The sequence below is a fragment of the Aotus nancymaae genome, unplaced genomic scaffold (assembly GCF_030222135.1).
Source record: "Aotus nancymaae isolate 86718 unplaced genomic scaffold, 86718_ANA_hifiasm-v0.15.2.pri h1tg000076l, whole genome shotgun sequence".
In the NCBI taxonomy this organism is placed as follows: domain Eukaryota; kingdom Metazoa; phylum Chordata; class Mammalia; order Primates; family Aotidae; genus Aotus; species Aotus nancymaae.
In genome coordinates, this window is record NW_026988491.1 from 4040207 (window position 1) to 4066492 (window position 26286).

Genomic DNA, 26286 nt, shown 5'->3' on the forward strand with positions numbered 1-26286 from the left:
GTAATCCCAGCAACTCGGGAGGCTGAGGCAGCAGAACCACTTGAACCTGGGAGGCGGAGGTTGCCATGAACCGAGATTGTGCCATTGCACTCCAGCCTCAGCAACGAGCAAAACTCCGTCTCAAAAAAAAAAAAAATGCCGTCACTGTATATTTATTGGTCTTTGCCTATTTTTTTCTCCCCATAACGAGGTGTGATAACTGGGTCTCAGGTCTGCACACAGAGACCTTGGGCTTTGTCACAGCACCTCGTTTTCCATGTCTGGTGGCTCCATAGCTGTTGAGGCTGTTCTCAGTTTTGTGCCATTTCTGTGGCACCATGGCAGGCACCTGTCACCTCTGCATGGGATGGCACCTGTCACCTCTACATGGGATGGCTGGCCAAGCGCTCTTTGAGCTCCTGCTGCTTCACAGGCCAAGCTGAACCGTCCCTTCTCCCAGCCTTCCCGCCTCCAGGGCCCTATGTAGGCTGTTTCCTCTTCCAGCACTGATTCTGGTGTGGCACAGAAAGATGAAGGGAATTCCACAGGGCCCTAAATTGAGTTAGTTACCTGGTCCTGGCCCAGGAGTTTCTCCCGTTGGGCTGGGGTGGGGGCAGGGCAGCAGTGAGCGGGGGCAGCACTGTGGTCAGCATGGGAGTCTCTGATGGCCGGGACATTCCAGATGCTCAGTGGCCCTCAGCCCTGCACAGGGTCACAGGCCCTGTGCTTTTTGCAGGGGCCAGGGAAGGAGGGATGGTTTCAGGTGACCCTTCTCAACCTGGGTCCCCCACCCCTCCCAGACTTTCTTCCTGCCCTCAAGCCTGGGGTCAGCATGTTCCCAGGCTGGGGCCTTCACAGAGCCACAGACCGTGGCTCAAGGAGATGAGGAGGAGGTGGGAGCTGAGGCCTCCGGGATGGAGTCAGCCATCCACACTGCTGGGTTCTATTCCTGCTCCTCCATGCACCAGATGTGACATGAGCAGTTGTCTTCACCTCCCTGAGCCTCAGTTTCCCCGCTGTAAAATGGGGTGGGGGTACCTTCCTGGCTCACCATTAGATGTTAGTGAAAATCCCCTTAGCATACAATAAGTACTCAATATGTGCAGTGTACTCTGAGTATTAGTTAGTGTTTGGAGAAGTCAGTCCTCTGGGCTTGGGGCATTGATTGCAATCCCAACCATCCCGCAGAGGGGACACGGGGATGAGTGAGACAGGGCCTCTCTTCGCATGCCGGCTGATGGGGCAGGCACGAATTGGCAGCTTAGTTCAACATGACAGGCGTGCAGATGCTGCGGGAGCCAGGGCAGGACACCATCGGGTCTGCTCAGGTCGGGGCAGAGATGGGAAAGGATGGAGGGAAGAGGCCACAGCACCTCGGGGCTTTGAAGGTAGGAGGTGCCACGGGGAGAAGCAGAGGAAAGGACACTCCAGGCAATGGGCCCAGCACCAGCAAAGGCCTGTAGCAGGTGTGGGCACAGGAGATCCTGAGGGCTGGGGAGTTGGGTAGGCAAGGCAAGGGTGTAGCCAGGTTTCCATTCTGTGATACTCCCTCTAGGGAGGGACGGAGGGGCAGAGGGAGAGCCCACTCACTGCAGTTGTCCAGGCAAGAGGCACGCGGTGATGGCAGTCTGGATGGGTCAGAGTTGGAGAGGAGGGAAGTTGGGGAGGGAGAGCTCTGGGGAAGATGCCCCGCTACCATCTTGCCGCCGCCTTTCGTGTTCATTCCACAAGACCTCCCAAGAGCGCTCAGCACGGCCCCACCCCCAGGGCCATGACATTCACCCCTCAGCCAGAGACTCCCACCAGCCATTTGGGCCCGGATGACTTTGCAAGCTCAGGAGTCTCCTGCCTGGGGATTCAGGGCTCTTGAAGAGAACACGGACATCCTCACCCATCTTCCCAGAGTCCCTGGCAGGGGGCCCTGTGTGGTACCTGAGTTTCCTTTCTTTGCGTCTGTTTCAGGAACTGGTGCTCCTATGTGGTGACCCGCACTGTCTCATGCCACGTGCAGAATGGCACCTACCTTCAGCGAGTGCTGCAGAACTGCCCCTGGCCCATGAGCTGTCCGGGGAGCAGGTAAATGAGGTGGAGAAGGAGCTGATGGCATTCTAGGTGGAGGCACAGTTTGGGCAAAGGCCTGGTGGGGGGACTGCATGGGGAGTGCAGGGTAAGGCTGGACCCCAGGGTGGGTGGAGCAAAGGCAGCATCAGCCTGTCTCCTTGTGCCGTTGGAACACCCTGGAGGGCTTCCTGGTGGAGGAACACACCATTCACCTGCATTCCTTTACTCAGTGAGTATTCACTGGTGGGCTCAGGGCAGCCCAGCTGGCAGGGTCTTCCTGTCCAGCTGGTATCCAATCTCCGATCCCTGTGGCAAGGTGGTGGGGGGATGGAAGGGCTGAATCCCAAAATGTAGGAGGAGAGAGCCTCCAAAGGGACCTGGAGGCAGCAGAGGATCCTGGAGGCTCTGGGTTTGTCCCTGTGGGTGTCCAGGGCAGTGGGAGAGGTTATGGAGGACCCTGTCTCAGCTGGCCACCTGGGGACTCTTTCAGCTACAGAACCGTGGTGAGACCCACATACAAGGTGATGTACAAGACAGTGACCACCCGTGAGTGGAGGTGCTGCCCTGGGCACTCGGGGATGAGCTGCGAGGAAGGTAGGACTGCCCGGCCGGCTCCTGGAGCCCTGTGACAGCAGGCCAGGTGCCTCCCTGCAAGTGCGTGGAGCCGTGACCTGTTACAGAGTCACACACAGGGCCAGCTGCACAGAGCCTGGCTCATCAGACACAGTCAGTGCTTGTTGTCCCCCGCACGGTGAACACTTGCCTCTCGGGAGACTCTGACACATGCTGGGTAGCTCACTCACATTTTAAGTCATGCCATCCCAAGTCTTTCCTCCAAACTTGGGGAAAGCCCATCCAGACACTTCCGTATGACACGATAACAGACGTTACATGGAAGTAAAGAGCCATTTTAGTCAGTTCAGTGGGTCAAAGAGGAAAGAATGGTTACATCTGTCCTGCAGATGAGGAAACCGAGGCTCAGGAAGGGGAGGGGCGCACACCTCTGTCTGCCTGGCTGCACTCCCCACCCCGCCCCCTACCCCTGGGCTCTAGGGATGGGAGAGCTCGGCAGGGCCCCTTGTGTGTGGCGTGTCCCAGGCTCAGGGACTCCTTTCACCACCCCACCTGCCTTCACTGTGTGTATCTCTTGGTTGCTCAGAGAACCCCTCAGGGGCACAGAGGCGGCAACATGGGCTCCCAGCAGCCTGGGTGCACTCTCCCCTGCAGAACCCTCTCCCCTCCTCCAGGCACCTGCCCCTCTGCTGAACAGCCCAGGCCCCTCCCACCCTCACTGCCTGGCTGAACTCATGAGCAGCAGATTTTTGGACACCAAGAGCTGTGTTTCCAAGCATGGCCCTAAAGAGGATGGGCTGGCCCAGAACCATCCTGAGAACCAGCCCAGAGACAGCTCAAGAGACAGAAGCATTCAGGGGTCCCAAAGCAGCGCATGCACATGGACACGAGCCTCAGGACATACCACAATTCCAGAAACACAAATGTGCGAAATGTAGCCTCTGGCTCAAAGGAACATGGTGCTTCCAGAAGCCACGGCTCACAGGTGTTTCTTGAGAGATTTGCATACTTCACCTTCCCCGGGACCCTCAAGAGCCCAGTTCACAGTTGGGGTGACTGAGGCCCGGTGAGGTGGAGTGGAGTGCTCAGAGTCACACAGCCATGGGGATGGGGGTCAGAAGTCACCACGCAGTGGGGAAGGGAGGGGTCTGGCAAGTTCTGACATGGGGTAGAGGAGTCCCCAGTGAAGCTGGGGAGAAACCAGGTGGCTGGAGGGAGAGCCAAGACGCCCCATGCCAAACACCTCTGCCCAGAGGCAGCCACAGGGCCGGTGTGGGAGGCTGGAGCGGGTGGACGGACATCTGAAGGGGAGCCAGGAAGCACCCTCTTGTCGCTGGTGGGAGGGAGAGGGGAAGGCAGGTGTGGTTGAGAGGCAGGAGAGCCAGCCAGAGGGGCAGCTGCCAAGGAGACCACAGAGGAGCTGTGATGGGGAGGGGCGAATCCCAGCGGCATGGGGGCCGCCTGGGCCCAGGCAGGGCCTCCCCAGACAAAGGCCATTCTGTCCCTGGCTCCCCTCCCAAGGGCAGACCTTCCTGGTCTTTGGGGCCTTCAAGGAGTGGATGAGGGAGAGGACAGGTGGGGGCAACACCCATGCCCTTGAATCTAGCCGCTGGAGGCTGTGCATCCAGGAGCCAGGCCAGGGGCTAGGGGGCTCTGCTGATGCGAAGGCATGAGGCCAGGCCAGCTCCCTCTGCAGGGCCTTCAGATCCCAGTATAGGGATGGGATATTTGAGATTTCCTGGGCCGGGCCAGCTCTGCCACACACCAGCTGCATGGCCTTGGGCTGGGGACTCCCCGTGCATTGTGCAAGCCATTGTGTAAGGGTGCTGGGCTGGGGGCGCTGCACTCCAGGCTGCATTCTTCTCCTGCCCACTCGGAGGGAGAGGCACCATCACTAAAAGGCACCAAGCTGCTGTGTGTTCCTGCAGCAGCCTGGGCTCCCCACACTCAGCCTCAGTGTCCTCACCTGTGAAATGGGCAGGATATAGGCGTCCGCCTCCCCAGGTGTTGCCAGGATGAAATCTCAGAGCCTGTGGAGGAAAAGGAGGTGGGTGAGTGGATGCCTGTGCCCGACTGTTCCAGAAAACTCTGCTGGGGTCCTGGGAATGGGGAGCAGGGAGGTTCCTCACACAGTTGGGTTCAGGCTGGGCCCCCCAGCTGCTTCTCCTGCTGGTGCCCGCCCTTGTCACCTGCCCAGTGCTGTCACTTGACCCTGGAGCCATAGAGCTGCATCATCAGGGCCAACAGGGCCCTGAGCAGCCTGGGGTGGGCCAAAAGAGGAGAGGGAACACCTGCCATTCCAGAATCCAGCCCTAAATCAGCTGCGCTCTGCTGTGTGACTTGGGGCAAGTCCCTTCCCCTCCCCGAAGCTTGGCTTTATCTGGAAGTCACCCAGCATGGAGAAGTAGCATGCATGCTCGGCTCGTGGTAGGTGCTCCACAGGTGTCTTCCTCTCCCATCCCGTACCCACCCCCCACTGTGCTGGGGATCCCACGGCGACCTGGCAGACACAGTCCTGCCTCCCCCTCCTCTGAGGCCCCCCTTCTCAGCCAGCTTCTCAAAAGGGGACTTGAGTCTCTCTGAGGCTGGTGGGCTTTAGTGAAGGACTTCACGGCGCTGGTTTTCTGCAGAATGGGGGTGTTCACTTTATGACCAGTGAGGATTTGTTTCATTTGACCTCCATGGCAACCTGTGGAGAAGGGGCTAGAATGGGCTCCATTCTATAGATGGAGAAACAGGCTCAGAGAGGTGATGGGACTGGCTCGAGGTGGCTCAGCAGCTGAGAGCCAGGATGGGGACCTGTCTGAGCAAGCTTCTGCGCCTCCAGGCCTCAGGAGGTGGGTCTGGCAGAGGCTGTCACCTGGCTGCCTCTCATCAGAAACAGTAGGGCTTATTGGAACAATAGGTGAGGAAGAACCAAGGCCAGAATGCACCAAGTGGACCAGGCAGGGCTGGGCAGGTGGGCGCACTGCCAGGGCCATGTCAGCCTCACAGTCACCTTCCCTGGGCCTGAGCCTGCGCCTGACCCCCTGAGTGCCTGGGCCAGTGGGCTCTGCTGACAGGGGCTGCTGCAGCGACCCCCGTGTCACCCTGCCTCTTGAGGCTTCCTGCAGACAGATCAGCCCCACTGTCCAGATGATGAAAGTGAAGTTCAGAGAGGGTGTGGGACTCACACAAGGTCACACAGCAAGCAACTATTGTGGCCAGGTTTCTCCCCAGGATGCCAACCTGAGTTCTATGGCATCCCCTTGCCCCAGACCCTCCTGCAATAATCAGGACAAGGGGAATGAAAGCTGCCACCGTCCTCCGTGCCGGGCACTGCAAGGCATACCCCCCTGCAGGAGCCATCATGGTACAGAAGGCCCAGATGTAGAAACTGAGACTCAGAGAGGGGAATACCTTGTCCAGGGGAGCAGCCTGTGAGCTGAGGAGCTGGACTTAAACCCGGCCAGTCTGACTGCAGTCAGGGGTCTTTCCTCTGCAGCAGTACTGGCTGAGGATGTCCCCAGGAGCGTGTTCACACAGTTAGGATGCTGTGAGGCTGGCGGAAGCCAGTCTCAACCCCAGCCCCTCCCAGATAGAAAGATAGAGAGGCTGGGCTTCCTCCCCTCCCTCTCCACGGGCCCCATAGAACTGGGTTGCCTCTGCTTCCCCCTCATAGGTCCCACTGTCCCCAACATACATATTCCTTCCCCACCCATGGTTCCTCATAGCCCTTGTCTTCCAAGATGGGAAACCAGAGAGGGGACACATGCTCGAGGGTGATCACAAAATAGCCTAAGAATGGGCCAGGCACAGCGGCTCGCACCTGTAATCCGAACACTTTGCGAGGCCAAGGAAGGGGGATCACTTGAGACCAGGATTTCAAGACCAGCCTGGGCAGCATAGCAAGACCCTATCTCAAAAAAATAGTCAAAAAAAATTAGCTGAGCGTAGTGGTGCACCAGGACTACTTGGGAGGCTGAGGTAGGAAGATCGCTTGAGCCCAGGAGCTTAAGTCTGCAGTGAGCTGTGATCCTGCCACTGCACTCCAGCTTAAATGACAGAGCACGATCCTGTCTCTAAAAATAAAAGAATATTTTAAATAGCCTAAAAACAGACTGAGGCTCCAGCCCAGGCCCTTCCTGGGCTCTTTGTTCTCCTCTACCATCCAGGGCTGGGCACTCCCCACACTCATCTCTTTTATCCTACCCAGGTTCCAGGTATGGTGGTGAGTCAGCTTTTGCTTTGCAGATTCAGAATCCAAGGGCTGAACACTGCAAATCCACCCACACCACCACCGAGCCACTCCCGCTCCTGTCTGGGAGGCCTGGCAGCCTCCACCTCCCTGCCAGCCCATCCTGCACCCCCAGCAGCACGGCTGCCTCCTCCACTCTCTCAGCCCCTGCCCACGTCCCCTGAATCTCACCCTCCCTCTGTTTGACCCCCCTGCCCACACCGGCTTTGTCTCCCATACTCAGCCTTGGCAGTGGCCAGCAAGTCGCTGCTCTGCCTGCAACCCTCTGGATGCTCCCACCTGGCTAGGTTGACCCTCATCCTGCCACCCTGACTTCCACATCCCTAGTGCCTGGCGCGGGCCACATAGAAAGTGAGTGCACAGGAACTGAATAGGAACTTTGCCTACCCTGAAGAGGGGGCCGGTCTGGACATAGACTAACCCTTTCCGGAGGCTCCTGATTGGGCTGGAGGGTTCTTGGAGCTCCCAACCCCAGCTCTGACCCTAACCCCTGGCTCTGACCACCGGAAGCAAATATTTACATCTGTAAAGTAAATTCTTCGCGGGAGACCTGGGCTGGAGCTGGGAGGGCTGCCTCCCCATGGCCTGTGGTCACTGAACCGAGCAGAGCAGATCTGGGGGGTCGGTTCTGAATGAGGAAGCCTTTCCTTTGGCTCCTCTCCAGGGAGAGAAAGTCATGAAGGTAGAGCCTAGGGATGCCCCAACTTTTCATACCCCTAATCCCCAACTTTTCACATCCCTACTCCCCAATTTAGGGCACGGTTGAAATCCCAGACCCCCTCGTCCCTGCAAGGACAGAGCAGGAAGCCTCTCCTCTCTGGGCCTCAGTATTCTGTGTCATGAGGGTCCCATGAGAAGGGGCACAAAGCCTCAGCTCCGGCCTGGCACTGGGCAGAGGGAAGAAGAGCCGCTTGTGGGGCCCAGGGCTAGGAACTACAGACAGCACTGGCCATGTGGAGGTCAAGACAGGGAGTGATGAGCTTCAAGGGGGCTTGAAGGTGGGTGCACTGACCTGTTTGGGAAGGCTTCCTGGAGGAGGTGGCATTGGTGCAGCAGCTGTAGAGATTAGGAGAAAGCACGGGGTGGGAACATGCGTATGTGTGTGTGCATGCGTGTGTGTGTGTAGGAAGTGGCCCACAGTCAGACTTCCAGAGTGGAGCTGGCGTTTGTGGTCCTGGGACCAGGCTTCAGGGCCCCCTGGGAGGACAAGGTTGAGGCTGGGGAGGAGCCCTTCAGTAGGGACCACCAGGCTGAGATGAGGAGGGTCTCAGCCCATGGGGGCCTGTTTCAGGGCCTCTGACCAAACACCAATGGGAGTGATGTGACATTTTTGTCCGATGGCAGGTCTCCCCACAACCGGTGGCTTCTTCCTTACTGGAATTTTGCGTGCTACAGGGCCATTTTATAACCTATATCCCTTCAAATGTTCCTGTCTGTTTCTCAGAATTTTGAGGGAGTTTTTGGATAACTTTTTATGAATCTTGAATCCAAAGCCAAAATTTTCTGGTCTTTTGAATAGTTTCATTATTTCTTTAAACTCTTTTCTTTTTTTAATTTAAATTCGCAGTGACTTTGAGCATCTGATGTCTGTGCTGCTGGTCAGACCATGTTTTTATTTGTTTTTCTAATTCTTTCTGGCCCCTGGAGAAACATCAAAAACAAACTGTCTGAAAAAGAATTTCCAACCACAAGTTTACAGATTCATAACTCAGGGACACTCTAGTGTGACATGAAAACATTTATGCTGATTTTATTTGATTTTTTTAGATAGGGTCTCACTCTTCCAGTGCAGTGGCACGATCACAGCTCACTGCAGCCTCAACCTTCCAAGCTCAGGCAGTCCTCCACATCAGTCTCCCAAGTACCTGGGACTACAGGTACACACCACCACACTCAGCTAATTTTTAAATATTTTGTAGAGACAGGGTTTTGCCATGTTGCCCAGGCTGGTCTCAAACTCCTGAGCTCAAGCAATCTGCCCACCTCAGCCTCCCAAAGTGCTGGGATTACAGGCATGAGCCACTGCGCCTGTCCCATTTATGCTGACTTTCTTTTTTTTTTTTTTTTTTTGAGAACTCTCACTTTATCACCCACATTGGAATGCAGTGGCACAATTTCAGCCCACTGCAATCTCAGCCTCCCAGGTTCAAGCAATTCTACTGCCTCCGCCTCCCAAGTAGCTGGGATTACAGGCATGCGCCACCACCCCCAGCTAATTTTTGTATTTTTAGTAGAGACAGGGTTTCGCCATGTTGGCCAAGCTATTCTCGAGCTCCTGACCTCAGGTGATCCACCTGCCTCGGCCTCCCAAAGTGCTAGGATTACAGGCATGAGCCACTGTGCCCAGCCTATGCTGACTTTCAAGACAGTTGTGTCCGCCTTTTATTTGGTTTGCTTGCTCAAAATTTATTTTCAGTTGGTGATTCATGTATTCATCCACAAAAGTTTTATACATGAGGCCCTACTGGGTGCTGGGCACTTTTGTAGGCCAAGCACAAGAAAGACAGACAAGGTCCCTGCCCTAGTGGGGCTGATGTTCCAGCCAGGAGGCCAGATGACAGGCAGTGGCCCGGGAAACCAGGGCAGTTAATAACATGCTAGAAGGTAGATAATGCAATGAAAAAAGAAAAGAAAAGAAAACAGTTGTAGAGTAGAGGGACGGGTAGAAGCGGGAGGGGAGAGCAGCCAAAGCTTTATCACAGAGGAAACTCACACATCCCCAGGGTGGGAGAGATGGCCGCTTCCTTTGGTCAACTTCCCAAAAACAGTACTAAAATGACATCACATCTCCACCCAGAAGCAGAAAGAATGAAGAGGGGCCGGGCGCAGTGGCTCACACCTGTAATCCCAGCACTTTGGGAGGCCGAGGCGGGCGGATCACGAGGTCAGGAGATCGAGACCATCCCAGCTAACATGGCGAAACCCCATCTCTACCAAAAATAGAAAAAATTAGCCGGGCATGGTGGTGCGTGCCTGTAGTCCCAGCTACTTGTGAGGCTGAGGCAGGAGAATCGCTTGAACCCAGGAGGCAGACGTTACAGTGAGCCAGGATCACGCTGCTGCACTCCAGCCTGGGCAACAGAGCGAGACTCCATCTCGAAAAAAAAAAGAATGAATGAAGAGGGCTTGGTGAGGCCATTCTTCTCAGGCACCAGTGCTCCTGCTGAACATGGAGCCTCCCTGCCAGGTGCCATGTTCCCTCCCACCCACCAACCACAAAAAGAAATCTGGCCCTGGAATCAGGCTGACCTGGGTTCAAATCTAGGCTGAGACCTTCCCACAGACAACCTCTCTGCCTCATTTTCCTCCAAGCAGGGAAGTGGAGCTGAGTGTGATTCAGTCATCCACCTTTATCTGAGCATGGGGGACAGAGAAGAGGTAGCGCTGAGCTGTCCTGTGCCTCAGTTTGCCAACTGGAAAGTGGAGACGATACTAGCACCCACTCACAGTTAAGACTGTATATGTGAGGCCGGGTGCGGTGGCTCATGCCTGTAATCCCAGCACTTTGGGAGGCCGAGGCGGGTGGATCACCTGAGGTCAGGAGTTCTAGACTAGCCTGGCCAATATGGTGAAACCCCATCTCTACTAAAAATACAGAAATTAGCTGGGCGTGGTGGCAGGCACCTATAATCCGAGCTACTTGGCAGGCTGAGGCAGGAGAATCACTTGAACCCAGGAGGCGGAGGTTGCAGTGGGCAGAGATTGCGTCACTGCACTCCAGCCTGGGCGACAAGCAACAAGAATGAAACTTCGCCTCAAAAAAAAAAAAAAAACTTTGCCTCAAAAGAGAAAAAAAAAAGACTGTGTATGTGAAGTTCTCAGAAGGTGCCAGACCCGGGGTAGACGCTAAACAAGAGTTACCTGTTCTGATTCTCACCTTCCTTGTAGGATTGAGCCAGGCTCTACAGGGTCCTTCACATGGGCATGGTTCACAGTGACGTCTCCCCTCCCCAGGGAGTCCCCAGTGCTGACCCCAGTCCTGGGCTGGCAACCCACCTTCCTCCATCCTGGTGAGATTAGCCCCCTGTGCCTGGGCAAGTCACAGGCCCTTGAGGAGGCCCTTGAGGAGGGTGTGCTGGGGGTGCAGGCTCAGTAAAGGCCCCACAATGGGACCCAGAGCCGGGCCTGGCAGCCTCCGCTGGGGGCTGGCCAGAGGGACCCGTCTGGTTTGAGTTCCCGGCGCCTCTCGCTCCCTGCATCAACCCGCAGCCCCGCTCCGAGCTGCCAGGCCTGAGCCTTATTTGGGGCTTGTCTCCCCCCAGACAACATTTCATGGCCTTAAAAGGAAGGCCTGGGGGCTGCGGGGGGCAGTTGCCAGTGCTGGCTCTGCAGTGTCTCCAGCTGTGTCCCTGCCCCTGGTTTGGCCAGTCCATCCCTCCAGCTGTGGAGAAAACCAGGCCCCCAAAACCGGACCAGACAGGGTGGCTGGGGAGGGGGGTCCTCCTTGGGTAGGGATGGCAGCAGGGGCTGACCCTGGCTCCCCTCACCCTCCCAGGCAGCCAGCCTCCCTCTGGTTTTAATTTAAAACCAGGGCCGGATCCACTTCAGTCTCCTCTTACCAAGCCAGGCAGGGAGAGTGTGGATGGCGATAGTCATGGCAGCTGTTTATTGAACACCTAGTGTGTGTGCACAGCGGGCCCTTTGCACACGTGGCCAACCTCAGGCCTCACACCAGCCTGGAAGGTTTAGAGGCCTTAGAATCCCATTTTACAGATGGGAAAAATAAGTCCGGAGAGGACAAGTCACCCAGGGCAGTAAGTGTCAGGGCTCGGACCCAGGCTTGTCTGAGCTCTAAACTCTTAGCCCATGAGGCTGGCTGGGGTCACTGGGGAAGCCCTCAGCCTCATCCATGGCTCCTGCCCCATTGCCAGCCCCTCTCCCAGCCCTGTCAGCTGGTCAGCCTTGCTCTAGCTCAGCCCAGTTCATGCTATGTGACCCAGATACATTGCCTGTCCTCTGGGCCTCTGTGTCCTGTGCTGAGGGGAGTAGAGATCCCTACTGGGGCTACAGTGGTGGGCAGAGGGGCCTGAGGAGGCAAGGGTCACAAGCCAGCAGGCCTCTCACCCTCCATTTCTCAGTTGCAGGTTCTTCTGGCTCCATGGAGCCCATGTGGTCGGGCAGTACCATGAGGCGGATGGCACTTCGGCCCACAGCCTTCTCAGGTGGGTCCTGGGGCAGCTTCTGGGGTTCCCCCTGGGCTGAGGGAGCCCTGGAGGGGCTCAGGGCAGTTTGGTAAGTGTCCTACAAGCCAGCAGGTCTGGCAGTAGAGGGTCAAGGACAGTAACCACCTCCCCACCCCATGCTCCCCAGGCTACAAAAGTTGCTTTGAGGGGCAGAGAAAGGACTCCAGAGGGGTCCTCCCAGACACCCCGAGACTCATGACCCCTGGACTCTTGCAGATGCCAGTACAGTCCCCCGGTTTCCTCTTTTTATTTAATTGGCGCTTTTCTGCGTGTCAGCAGTGTGCGAGGCCCTGTGCCAGGCGCTTTCCATCAGCAGCTCGTGTAGACCTCACAGCTGTCCACTGCCCTCCCATTGTCCCCCTGCCTTTTATTTTTTTTGAGACAGAGTCCCTCTGTCGCCCAGGCTGGAGTACAGTGGCACAATCTCAGCTCACTGCAACCTCTGCCTCCCGGGTTCAAGCGATTCTGCTGCCTCAGCCTCCTGAGTAGCTGGGATTACAGGTGCGTGCCACCACGCCCAGCTAATTTTTCTATTTTTAGTAGAGATGGGGTTTCACCATATTGGCCAGTCTGGTCTCGAGCTCCTGACCTTATGATCCAGCCACCTCAGCCTCCCAAAGTGCTGGGATTATAGGCGTGAGCCACCGTGCCCGGCCCCACTGTCCCCTTTTTAAAGAGGAGAAAGCTGAAGGTCTCTGACCTCCCTGCCCTGCCCTGCCCCAGGCCCCATGGCTGGGAGTTGGGGGGCAGCACTAGGACTAGACCCCAGATGTTGTGCTTGTTAGGCACTCACCCCTCCCTGCTCTGAGCTGTGGCCTCAGGCGTAAACAGGAGTGACACTCCCATGAGGAAGGGAGACACTGCTGGCGCAGCACTTCTGGGGGCCAGCAGCTGGGAAGCTTCGTAACTGGCCGGGGCTGCTATGAATGACTCATGTCATTCTTGTGAGTCTCACCCAGGAGGCCCAGGGGTGCTGGACGGTGGATCAAGGGAGGCTCAGAGGATGGCACCTCTGAGGGCAGCCCAGTCCAGACTGAGCTGGGTCAATCCCTATAGCCGGCCATCCCTGGTCCCAGCCCTGCCCAGGCGGGAAGCAACAGGATCTTGTGCCTCACCTTCTGGGAAAGGGGTCATTTTGGACCCAGAGGCTGCCAGGGGTCGGGTCCTGCTGTGGGAGAAGCAGGCCACTCTGGAGGCTCCAGCGCCAAAAGGAACTCACAGGGTGAGGTCCTCCTGGATCCTGTAGCCCCTCCCTGGCCCAAGGCTTCCTCATGGGTTGGGGTCATCAGGTATCTGACTCTTCCCTCTGTCCCACCCCCTGGGACAGAGACTTAAGGGCTCTGAGGGGAAGCCTAGGACCCTCAGCCCTGGCCCCAGCTTCCTCCCTCCCCACAGGTTGTCTCAACTGCAGCAAAGTGTCGGAGCTGACGGAGCAGCTGAAGGTGCTGGAGGCCAAGGTGGGTGAGCTGTTCCCTCCTGGCCCCTGCCCCAGGCCAGGCCTGAAACCACCACCCAACCCTCCCTGCCTCCTTCCCCAAACCCCATGCTCACACCCTCAGTGGACCCACAGGAGAGCTCTGAGCCCACTCGACGAGCAGCGTCCCCTACCAGGCATGTCCTGGTCTCCTCCAGTGTTCCTCCTTCGGAAGCCTGCTCACAGATTGTGCCTCAGTTTCCCCATCTGTAAAGCAGAGGGAAAACTAGCATCCACTCAGTAAAGACTGTGTATGTAAAGTGCAAGTCACCCCCAGCCTGGCCTGTTCTTCCTCCAGGAGACCAGGGGGCTGCATCACCCTCCCATCCAGATCAGCAGACACAGCCCAGAGATCCTGGTGGGATCTCCTGCCTGCCCCATCCCCTTTCTCTAACCCCGACCCCCATCCATAATACTATCTTCCTGGTTTCAAAACCAAAACATCTATCACGCATGTCAAATTCTTTCCAGATAAAATGTTTTGTATTTTGGGTTTGGTTTTGTTTTTTTGAAACAGGGTCTTGCTCTGTCACCCAGGCTGGAGTGCAGTGGCAAGGTCTCAGCTCACTGCAACCTGTGCCTCTTGGGCTCAAGTGATCCTCCTCCCGCCTCAGCCTCCCGAGTAGCTGGGACATAGGTAAACAAAACCACGTCTGGCTAATTTTTTAATTTTTGGTAGAGATGGAGTTTCTTCATGTTGCCCAGGCTGGTCTCGAACTCCTAAGCTCAAAGTGATTCGCTATCTTAGCCTCCCAAAGTGCTGGGATTACAGGCATGAGCCACTGCACTGGCCATAAAAGTTTTTTTTTAATTAAAAAGTACAGCTGGGCGTGGTGGCTCACACCTACAATCTCCACACTTTTGGAGGCCGAGGTGGGCGGATTGCTTGAGGCCAGGAATTCGAGACCAGCCTGGCCAACATGGCGTAACCCTGTCTCTTTTAAAAATACAAAAATTAGCCTGGCATGGTAGCACACACCTGTAATCCCAGCTACTCTGGAGGCTGAGGCATGAGGATCACTTGAACCTGGGAGGCGGAGGTTGTAGTGAGCCGAGATTGTGCCACTATATTCCAGCCTGGGCAACAAAGTGAGACTGTCTCAAAAAAAAAAAATTAATTAAATTAAATTAAAAAGTACGACATTCTAAATTTAGAAACATGAAAAGTGTGAAAGAACAGCCAGCAAACCATTCTCAGCAGTTGCTCATGCCCCCAAAGGGTGCAACTGTTGACATTTAAACATGTTTTCTTCCAGATTTTCTAAATACATAGACATGCACACACTTTAGTGCCTGTTCTTTGTTCTATCATTCCCTTCTCTGGAAATTTATCTTTTGTTTGTTCATTTTGTTTTGATTGAGAGACAAGGTCTTGCTTTGTCACCCAGTCTGGAGTGCAGGTGTTGCAATCTGTGGTGAGTTGGAGCTCACTGCAGCCTCCAACTCCTGGGCACAAGCTATCCTCCTGCCTCAGCCTCCTGAGTAGCTGGCACTACAGGCATGTGCCACCACACCTGGCTAGTTTTAAAAAATTTTTTCAGAGCGGGGTCTTGCTATGTTGTCTAGACTGGTCTTGAACTCTTGGCCTCAAGGAATCCTCCTGCCATGGCCTCCCAGGGTGTTGAGATTACAGGTGTGAGCCACCATGCCCAGCCTGGGAATTTATTTATCTTAATGAGATTATCAGATGCAAAAATGTTTACCAATAGAGAAATTTGAAAACTGGGCAGCAGAAGATATGGTTGCGTGATTGTGGAGAATTCACTAGGTGGACATTCAGCAGCCATTTAAAATACTTCCCTTGCCTAACATGAAAAGATTTCTCTAGGCTGGGCTCAGTGGCTCACACCTGTAATCCCAGCACTTTGGAAGGCCAACACAGGAGGATTGCTTGAGGCCTGGAGCCCGAGACCAGCCTGGGCAACATAGCAAGACCCCATCTCTACAAAAACTTAGCTGGACTTAGTGTCATACGGCTGGCACAGAGTCCCAGCTGTTCAAGAGGCTGAGCAGGAGGATCACTTGAGCTCAGATGGTCAAGGCTGCAGTGAGCTGTGATGGCACCACGGCACTCTAGCCTGGATGGCAGAGCTAGACCCTGTCTCTAAATTAAGAAAAGAAGATACCCCTGATTTATCAAATGGGAAAACCAAGCTTCCAAATAGCATGCACTGGCACCTGAGTTACAAGGCACAGGGTTCTAGGAGCAGTTCCCTGAGCTCCCTCCCAGGAGAAGCCCACGTAAGAGGCAGCTCAGTCCCACATGATAGGACTTGGTGATGGGAGTGCCTGGTTCAGGGTCTGCCAGAGTTTCATCTTTTCTCTGGACAGGCCCCCAAGATCCCCGAGCCCCTGGTATGTGGTCATCTGGCCTCTCCTTTGTCCTCAGCAGCTGAGGGGACACCTCTAGCTTCCCAGAGCTTCCTCACCATGGGACCCAAAAGTGGACTTTATTACACCTCCAGTTTCTATTTCATGTCAGACTCTTCCAAACTTCCTTCCAAATTTAGTGAAGGCCAGATTCAGCGGCTCACACCTATAATCCCAGCACTTTGGGAGGCTGAGATGGGCAGATCCCTTCAGGTCAGAAGTTCGAGACCAGCCTGGCCAACATGGTGAAACCCTGTCTCTACAAAAGTACAAAAGTTAACCAGGCATGGTGGTGCATGCCAGCTTCTTGGGAGGCTGAGGCAGGAGAATTGCTTGAACGCAGGAGGTGGAGGTTACAGTGAGCCAAGATCGCGCCACTGCACTCCAGCCTGGGCAACAGAGCAAGACTCCGTCTTGGGGAAAGAAAAGAAGTTTAGTGAAACTCTTCCCAGCCATACCCTGTGGTGCTTTAACAAATCAAGAAAAGCTTCTTATTATTTATGTAGATAAGCATGGAAAAAAACTGTTTGTCCCAGCAAGCACCATGACAGTCACAAAGCTCAACTTGGATGGCAATAATGATATCAATGACTTTTCCATAATGTGTGTTATGAATTGTGCACTTTGAAAAACACTTTCCTTGCAAGTTCTGTACCCCTGTGAGCCTGGGGCTCCACTCCCAGCTGGGCCTCGCTGGTTATGTGCCTCCTGCCCCCGACACCAGGCCCCTTAGCTGGCCTGTCCCTAGTGAGACCCTGGCTCACGCCTATAATCCTAGCACTTTGGGAGGCTGAGGCGAGATGATCGCTTGAGCCCAGGAGTTCAAGACCAGCCCTGGCAACATAGCGAGACCTTGTCTCTACAAATAATTTTTTTTTTTTTCTGAGATGGAGTTTCGCTCTTGTTGCCCAGGCTGGAATGCAATGGCGCGATCTTGGCTCACCGCAACCTCCGCCTCCTGGGTTCAAGCAATTCTCCTGCCTCAGCCTCCTGAGTAGCTGGGATTACAGGCACACGCCACCATGCCCAGCTAATTTTTTGTATTTTTAGTAGAGACGGGGTTTCACCATGTTGACCAGGATGGTCTTGATCTCTTGACCTTGTGATCCACCCGCCTCAGCCTCCCAAAGTGCTGGGATTACAGGCATGAGCCACCGCGCCCGGCTCAAATAATGTTTTTTAATTAGCCAGGTGTGATGGTGCACACCTGTGGTCCCAGCTGCTCAGAAGTCTGAAGCAGAAGGATCGCTTAAGCCCAGGTGGTTGAGGCTGCATGAGCCATGATGGCACCACTGCACTGGGCAACAGGGCAAAACTCCATCTCAAAAAAAAAAAGAAAAAGTAGGGAGGGGTCCTGGTGAGACCCTGGTACCCACCCCGTCCCTGTCTTCCTCTCCAGGTGGCCATGCTGACTGTCACAGAGCGGCCAGTGCCTCCGACACCAGCTACCGCTAAGGACCCTGTCCCACTCTGGGGCTCCCCTCCTGCCCAGGGCAGCCCCGGAGGTGGAGGCCTCCGGGGTGAGTGTCAGACTCAGACTCCCCTGTGGGAATGAGCACTGGATTGGGAATCAGGAGTGGGATTCTGGTTCCCACCCTGTGGCTGACTCCCAGCTCAACCCTCTAGTGGGCCTCAGTCTTCCCATTTCCGATTTCTTAGACCTGCCTAAGAGGATCGGCTCCTGGGACTCCCGAATGCTGCAGTCCCTGGAGACCAAGCAGCCTCAGCAGACCCTGCTTGGAGGTTGGGGGGAGCTGGGAGTGGGGATTCTGGATGAGCCTCCCTCCTCCAGGCCTAGCAGGGACACTGACCACTGCCTACCACCCCCCATGCCAGGGCTGCCAGGAACTATAGAGAGTGTGAGGGTCCCGCTGCTTCCCCGAAATGGTAGGTGCTGGTTGGGGGGCTGGGACTAGGGTGGGGGTCAAGAGCAGATCTGGAGCTGCCAATCTGATATGCTTTACCCCCCAGACCAAGGCGGTGTTCGGGGGCTGCCTGGGCCCATTGGCCCCAAGGGAGATGCTGGCAGCCGGGGCCCAATGGGGATGAGAGGTCCACCAGGTGAGTGCCCGCAACACTGCCCCACAGCTCCTCTGGCCATCCCCCATACCAGGTGGACCCTTCCCTGCTCCTGACATGGCCAGGATGGCCTGCTTGCCTCTTCATTCAACACCCCGCCAGAGAGTGCCCCGCCCATGCCTGGGCTCCATGAAACCTTCACTCAATCCACATTCCCTGGGCACCTACACTTAGCAGGCTCTGAGCTGGGCACTGGATGGAGTCAGACATGTCTCTGCCCTCCTGGAGAGTGGGGCTGGGCAGAGAAGCAACAATGCTCACCCCATGTGACCAGGGTTCCTATGAGGGGTTTTGGGGGTTTGGGAGCCCCAAGGAAGGAAGACCTAGGCTGGACGCGGTGGAGGACTGGGCGCTGTGCTCGTCCCCCTGTTAGACAACCCGGGAGCCTAGGCCTGTGGACTCTGGGGCCCTCTCTTCTGCCAACTGTTCCAGGCTGCCTTATCCTGTTCCTTTGGGCCTCCCTGCCTCCTGTATACCCATAAATCCCTGCGATTCCATTATAGGTCCACAGGGCCCCCCAGGGAGCCCTGGCCAGGCTGGAGCTGTGGGCATCCCTGGAGAGAGAGGACCTCCTGGGCCACCAGGGCCTCCTGGTCCCCCTGGGCCCCCAGCCCCTGTTGGGCCCTCCCACGCCCGGATCTCCCAGCATGGTGAGTCCCCCTGGGGTCCCAGCAGGTGGAGGTGGGGGTGGAGTAGCCATCAGCACAGTGCCTGCTACTATCTGCCAGGCGTCTTCTGTGTGCTAGCCCTGCTCATGGTAGGCCACATGTGACCCAGTCCTCCAGCAGGCGCCGCTGTCCTCCTGTGTTTACAGATGGGGAACACAGAACCAGAGAGGGGAGGTGGCTTGCCAGGGTCCCACAGCCCGAGCATAGGGGAACAGCTTCAAACCCGGGCTGCCTCCAGAGCCTGTGCTTAGAGCCGCCAGTATCAGGCCCTCCCGAGCCTTGGAACTGACTGGAGTCCAGTTCTCAGAGCACTGGGAAGCGAGACACCTGGCAGCAGGAAGCGAGCCCTGAACTCCCAAGGCCATAGGCCCAGCCCCTTCTCCAGGCCCTGACGCCTGTCCTTGACTTCTTCCCTTTGGCAGCCCGGCCTGACCTGCACATGCGCTGCCAGGGGTCAGAGTGTGGAGTGCTGGGTTTCAGCCTCTTCTCCATTGTGTCTTTGGTGCACAACCCAGCACACCACTCATTCATTCTCCCATCCCAGCATTCATTCCATCTCACTATCCATACAATGGGGATAATGACAGAGTCAGCCTCCCAGAGCTGCATAACACCCATGTACAGAAGTCTGGCAGACAATAGATGGTGGATAAATGGTAGCTTTTATTGTCATTCCCATTTGACAGGTGACAGTAGTGTCAGAAAAGTGGAAGGCATTGCTGGATGTCATCAGCTAGATTACAGTGGGGTTAGAACCCACATCTCCCTGCCTCTTGGTCTTATGGGACCAACACTCTCCGCACGTCCTACCCTGGGAGCAGGTGCCCAGGTGGCGCCAGCCATGCTGCAGGCTGCCCCATAGGGCAGTGCAAGCTGTCTTGGCAGAGGTGGCAGGTGAAGACTAACCACCCCACTCTACCCAGCTCTGCTCACTCGTCATCTTTGCTCACCCAGGAGACCCATTACTCTCCAACACCTTCACTGAGACTAATAACCACTGGCCCCAGGGACCCACTGGGCCTCCAGGCCCCCCAGGGCCCATGGGTAAGTTGAGTCCAGGCCTGGGGTAAGGGGCGGAGTTGGTAGATGGCAGAGGGAATAGGGTTTGTGGCTATCAGGAGGGAGCTGATGGGGGACTCCCTGAGATTGTACTTTGCTCCGGCCCTTAGGACATCCTGTCTTTTTCCAGGTCCTCCTGGGCCTCCTGGCCCCACAGGTGACCCTGGGAGTCCTGGACACATAGTGAGTAGTTCTCCAAGCACTCTCACCCATGTGTCTGTCTATCTTTCCATCCATCCATACATCCATACATCTGTCCATCATCCACCCTTGTATCCATCTATCCATCCATCCACTCATCCTTCCATTCATTCATTCAACAAGTATTTATTGAGCACTTAATATGCAAACCACCTTCCATAAATCTTATTCAATCCAAGTAATGAGAAACATGTATTGTTACTGCCTAAGACCAAGAAAAGTGGAGGTTCTTACCCTAGGGCTATGGCCAGCACGTGGCAACATCAGTGAGTTGAGGTGGGACTGTCCAACTCCAGGGTCAAATCTTTTAATGTTGAGCCGTATGAACTGCCTGCTGTGTGCTGAATGTATGGTGAAGAACCCAGAGTCCCAGACACAGCTAGAGCACCCTCCCCAACACCTCTGTCACCAAGTCCCTGCCCACTCCATCCTGCCCCAGCACAAGGCTGAGGCCCTGTCTTGTTGCTCAGGGACCCCCAGGCCCCACTGGACCCAAAGGAATCTCTGGCCACCCAGGAGAGAAGGGCGAGAGAGTGAGTACCCAGGTGGCCCCAGGTGGGGGAATTCTGGGGAGTCCTGAGGGCCCCAGGTCAGAGCCCCCAACAGCTGATGCCATTCATCTACTCCCTCCTACACAGGGACTGCGTGGGGAGCCTGGCCCCCAAGGCTCTGCTGGGCAGCAGGTAAGTGTTGCTGTCTGTCCTGCAATCATCCCTGAAGGATTCCATAGTCCCGCTCCTCCTCTGACTCCATCCCCTGCAACCAGAGCTCCTGACCCTCCCAGTCTTGTCATCTATTTTCACATGCTCCCTGTCTCCGGGATGCATTGTCCTCTTTGGATCAGGCTGCCTCTGTCTCTCTCGCTCTGGCTGTCTGTTTCTCTGTATCTATCTTTCCCTCCGTATGTCTGTCTCGTTGACTCTGTATTTCTTTTACACTCTATCTCTCCAATTCTGATTGTAGATCTGTTCATTTCTCACTTTAATTTGGTCAATTTTGCTTTCTGTATATTGAGTCTTTGTGATTAGGTGCATACACATTTAGCATTTTAATGTCCCCTTGGTCATTTGATATTTATGAAATTAATATCCTTGTCTCTGATAATACTTGTCTTGAATTTACTTTGTGTGCTTTTACGTAGCACACCAGCTTTCTTATGCTTGGCGTTTTCGTTTTATATCTTTTTTAAATCCTTTTTCTTTCGACCTGTAACTTTAAAGTGCGTTATGGACAGGACAGGTGCGGTGGCTCACGCCTGTAATCCCAGCACTTTGGGAGGCCGAGGCAGGTGGATCACTTGAACTCAGGAGTTCAAGACCAGCCTGGGCAACATGATAAAACCCTGTCTCTATATAAAAATATGAATATAAATGTTCTTAAATGTAAAAAAAGTACATCATATGACTTAGGTCTTGCTGTTTAAAAGCACTTTGACAGTTGAGTTAATTTCTATTTAATGATATGTATGCTTATTGATATGGTTCTGTTTAAGTTAACCATCTTGCTATTTATGTTTTATTTACTCCTTTTGCTTTGTGTTTCTTTTTTCCCTTTTCTTTTCTTGTCTTCTTTTGGATTGAGTACTTTTTAATGATTCCTTTTTTCTATTTTAGAGATAGGGTTTCCCTATGTGCCCAAGCTGGACTCAAACTCCTGGGCACATAGTGAATGAAGTGTCTTAAGTGATCCTCCTGCCTCAGCCTCCCAAGTATCTGGGGCTACAGGTGTGCGCCATTGTGCCTGACTTAAAATCTTCTCTTTCTAAAATTAATTAGCTTTCTAGAATCAAAGTTCTTCTTGCTTTCTTTTGATTAGCATGCTATATCTTTTTTCATCCTATTACTTTTTTTTCTTTGATTCATGGTTTTTCTCTGTCACCCTTGGAGTGCAATGGTGCAATGACAGCTCACTGCAGCCTCAACCTCCCTGGCTCAGGAGATCCTCATGCCTCAGCCTCCTGAGTTGCTGGGACTACGGCATGTGCCACCATGCCCAGTTAATTTCTGTGTTTTTACATTTAATCTCTTTTGTGGTTATATTTAAAGTCAGTTTCTTGTAGATAACATATGATTGGTTCTTGTTTTTTGGCCCATTCTAACAATCCTTATCTTTTTTTTTTTTTTTTCTTTCTTGAGACGGAGTCTCGCTCTGTCGCCCAGGCTAGAGTGCAGTGTCACTATCTCGGCTCACTGCAACCTCCGCCTCCCAGGTTCAAGCGATTCTCCTGCCTCAGCCTCCCAAGTAGCTGGGACTACAGGCATGCACTACCACCCCTGGCTAATTTTTGTAATTTTAGTAGAGACAGGGTTGCACCATATTGGCAAGGCTGGTCTCGAACTCTTGACCTTCTGATCCGCCCACCTCTGCCTCCCAAAGTGCTGGGATTACAGGCGTTAGCCACCAAGCTGCCACAATCCTCATCTTTTAATTGCTGCATTTAGGCCATTGGCATTTAAAGTGGTTATTGGCGGGGCAAGGTGGCTAATGCCTGTAATCTCAGCACTTTGGGAGATCGAGGCAGGCAGATCACGAGGTCAGGAGATCGAGACCATCCTGGCTAACACAGTGAAACCCCGTCTCTACTAAAAATATAAAAAATTAGCTGGGCATGGTAGCACACACTTGTAATACCAGCTACTCTCGAGGCTGAGGCAAAGAGAATCGCTTGAACCCAGGAGGCAGAGGTTGCAGTGAGCTGAGATCACACCACTGCACTCCAGCCTGGCGACACAGCAAGACTCCATCTCATAAATAAATAAATAAATAAAGTGATGATTGAGGCCCAGCACAGTGACCCACACCTGTAATTCCAACACTTCAGGAGGCCAAGGCAGGAGGATCACTTGAGATCAGGAGTTTGAGACCAGAGTGAGCAACAAAATGAGACCCTGTTTCTATAAAACATTTAATAATTGGCTGGACGTGGTAGTGTGCACCTGTATATTTAGCTACCTGAGAGGCTGAGCTGGGAGGATTGCTTGAGCCCAGGAGTTCAAGGTGACAGTTATGATTGCTCTATTGCGTTCCAGCCTGAGTGACAGAACCAGACCCTGCCTCTAAAAAATAACTAAATAGACTGTGCACAGTGGCTCACACCTGTAATCCCAGCACCTTGGGAGGCCGAGGCAGGTGGATCACTTGAGGTCAGGAGTGCAAGACCAGCCTGGCCAACATGGTAAAACCCCATCTCTACTAAAAACACAAAAATTAGCCAGATGTGGTGGTGCACTCCTGTAATCCCAGCTACTCAGGAGGCTGAGGAAGAAGAATCACTTGAACCTGGAAGCCAGAGGTTGCAATGTGTAGAGATTGCGCCACTTCACTCCAGCATGGGTGACAGAGTGAGGCTCCATCTCAAAAATAAATAAATAAATAAGTCAAATTAAAAATAATAAATGAAGTGATTTTTTAATATAGTTGGGTTAATAGCTAACATATTTGTTACTATTTTCTATTTGTTGCCCTTGTTCTTTGTTCATTTTTGTCTGCCACACTTTTTCTGCCTTTTTTTGGTTTTTATTTATTTATTTATTTTGAGATGGAGTCTTGCTGTGTTGCCCAGGCTGGAGTGCATGGTGCAATCTCAGCTCACTGCAACCTTCACCTCCTGAGTTCAAGCGATTATCCTGCCTCAGCCTCCCAAGTAGCTGAGATTACAGGCGCACACCATCATGCCCAGCTAATTTTTTTTTTTGTATTTTTAGTAGAGACAGGGTTTCATCATATTGGCCAGGCAGGTCTGGAACTCCTGAACTTAAATGATCCACCCACCTTGGCCTCCCAAAGTGCTGGGATTACAGGCCTGAGCCACTGTGCTCGGCCTATTTTATTTTTTTAGCAGAGTCTCACTTCGTCACTCAGGCTGGAGTGCGGTGGCATGATCTTGGCTCACTGTAACCTCTGCCTTCTGGGTTCCAGTGATTCTCATCCCTCAGCCTCCTGAGTAGCTGGGACTATAGGCCTGTGCCACCATGCCTGGCTTAGTTTTGTATTTTTTAGTAGAAACAGGTTTTCTCCATGTTGGCCACGCTAGTCTCAAGCTCCTGGTCTCAAGTGATCCTCCTGCCTCAGCCTCCCAATGTGCTGGGATTGCAGGTGTGAGCCACCTGCTTGGCCCTTTTTTTAGTTTTAATTGTGCATTTTCTGATTACATTTTCTCTTCTGTCTTAACATGTCAATTATGCTTTTTTTTTTTAACCCTTTTGAGTGGTTTTATTTTTTATATTTATTTTTTTCAAGACAGGGTCTTACTCTGTCACCTAGACTGGAGTCCAGTAGCGTGATCACAGCTCACTGCAGTCTTGACGTCCTGGGCTCAAGCAATCCTCCCACCTCAGCCTCCCGAGTAGCTGGGACTACAGGTGCACACCACCACACCTGGCTTGGTTTTTTGTTTTGTTTTTTCATTTTTAGTAGAGATGGGGTCTTGCTATGTTGCTCAGGTTGGCCTCAAACTCCTGGCCTCAAGCTGTCCTCCCATCTTGGCCTCCCAAAGTGCTAGGATTACAGGCTCTCTCTGTACTTTAGTTTAAATTATTCCATTGGCCTATGTTCAAGTTCATTGATTACTTCTTCTGTTGTGTCCAATCTTATGTTAATTTCATCTGATAATTTTTAATTTCCAGTATTATCATTTTGATTTCCAGGATTTCCATTTGATTCTTTTTCACAATTTATACATCTCTTCTAAAATTCTCCGTCTTGTCACCCATGATATCAATTTCAGTAGATTCTTTAACATATTAATCAGATATTTTAAACTCCTTTGCTAATTCTAACATCTAGGTTGGCTGTGGATCTATTTCTATTGACTGATTTTTCTCTTGAATATGGGTCACATTTTCCTGTGTCTTCATGTCTAGTAATTTTTTTGTTGCACATTGGACAAAATAGATAATCTATTGAAAAGACTCTAAATTACGTTATCCTCTGAAGAGTATTGAGTTTTATTCTAGAACAGTTAAATTATTGATGGGTCATCTTGTTCTTTTAGAGGCTTAGTTGCAGGCTTTATCAGAGAGAATCTTTGGTTTTGCTCTTAGTCCTAGGAAAAATCCCTTAATCCTGAGATAGGGTCTTTATTCCTAAGGCATGGCCATTCTAGAGTTTCATTAGAAAGGCTTATGTGTTCACAAGCACCTCTAACTTGATTGGACTTGAACTCTAAACTCTTTCTCCTATATGGTGGGCAATTTTTGACATCTTTACTCAGTTCTGCCAATCTGTTGGTTCTGCCCCACTGGGCTCTTTGGAGTGTTGCCCTGTGATTGGGCAATTCAGGGACCATCCATGCATTAGAAAGTAACATTTGTGCAGATTGAGTTCCCCAACTTGTGGCTCCCTGCTTCCCAGTATTTCTCATCAATTTCTTGCTTCTCTGACAACCTCAACCTCTGACTCCTCAGGCCAATAAAACTGAAACTTGCTGCTTGAGCTCCGTTTTGCTAGGCTAATGGGGCTGGGGTGTATCTTCTGAGGAAAAGCTGTAAATATATGGATTTTACCGAGTGCCATTCCCTTCTTTTAAAGGTTGAATATTCTCCAGTTTCTGGCTGCTTTTTGTTACTTTCCGTTGCCTTCAAGCAGTTGGTTTTTGCTTTGTATCCAACACAAGCTACTCTCTGTCTGTTTCTCTAAGTTTCTCTCCTTCTTCCCCCACCTTTTCCTCCCTCTTTTTTCCCCTCCCTTTCTGTCTCCTTCCCTTCCTCACTGCTGCTGTCTCTTGTCTTTCCTTGCAGGGGGAACCTGGCCCCAAAGGAGACCCTGGTGAGAAGAGCCACTGGGTAAGCTCTGGCCTGGCACTGGCCTCTCCCTGCCTTCTCAGCCCTAGGTGCTCAAGAGATGGGGTACTCCCTCCCCAGGGGGCACCCTATCTACATCCCCGCTACAGCCTGGTCTCCCGGGCAGAAGCCTTGGCCATTCTCAGCCCCAACTCCCTCCTGCATCTTGTTGTTCCCAACCAGGCAGGGCCAGCCCCGTCGGCAGACCCCATGCTCTCTGTCTTGGTCTCTGTCCCTCTCTCCACCTTCCCTCTGTGACCTTTCTAGGCCAGGGTGGCTCTGCCTGTTTCTTCTGGATGATTTGGTCTGACCCAGGCCAGACTGCATCCCCTGCCTCCATAGCCCCCTCTCAGCAATGGCTGGGCATTTGCTCCCTTGTCTGCAGAACAAAGGGAAGCGTAAAGACAATATCTACACAGGACGAAGGGACAGGGGACCTAGGAAGGGGGCCTAGAAATGATGAGGTACATAGGAGCCACATGGTAAAAGGGACGGGGAACTAGACACCACCATACACATCAGAAATTCACGAAGCCTGTGAAGAGACACCTCAAAACCGCTCTGTACATGTTTGATGCGGTTAATGAGGCCAGGTGACCTAGACTCCTGTATACTTAAAGGA

At 53.3% G+C, this 26286-nt stretch overlaps 1 protein-coding gene across 4 annotated transcripts in view; it reads left to right on the forward strand.

Moving 5' to 3' along the window:
- EMID1 (EMI domain containing 1) overlaps nt 1-26286 on the forward strand; it is a 48607-nt gene that overhangs the window by 6917 nt on the left and 15404 nt on the right. For 2 of the 4 annotated variants that reach the window (XM_021666171.2, XM_021666170.2), the window contains exons 2-13: nt 1942-2055; nt 2531-2634; nt 11929-12012; nt 13429-13490; nt 17277-17397; nt 17849-17938; nt 18460-18606; nt 19579-19668; nt 19814-19866; nt 20355-20417; nt 20523-20567; nt 25623-25667. In XM_021666171.2, coding sequence (XP_021521846.2) covers nt 1942-2055; nt 2531-2634; nt 11929-12012; nt 13429-13490; nt 17277-17397; nt 17849-17938; nt 18460-18606; nt 19579-19668; nt 19814-19866; nt 20355-20417; nt 20523-20567; nt 25623-25667 — 1018 coding nt within the window. Of the gene's footprint in view, nt 1-1941; nt 2056-2530; nt 2635-11928; nt 12013-13428; nt 13491-17276; nt 17398-17713; nt 17765-17848; nt 17939-18459; nt 18607-19578; nt 19669-19813; nt 19867-20354; nt 20418-20522; nt 20568-25622; nt 25668-26286 lie in introns of all 4 variants that reach the window. The other 2 variants (XM_021666168.2, XM_021666172.2) reach the window with 2 other exon arrangements.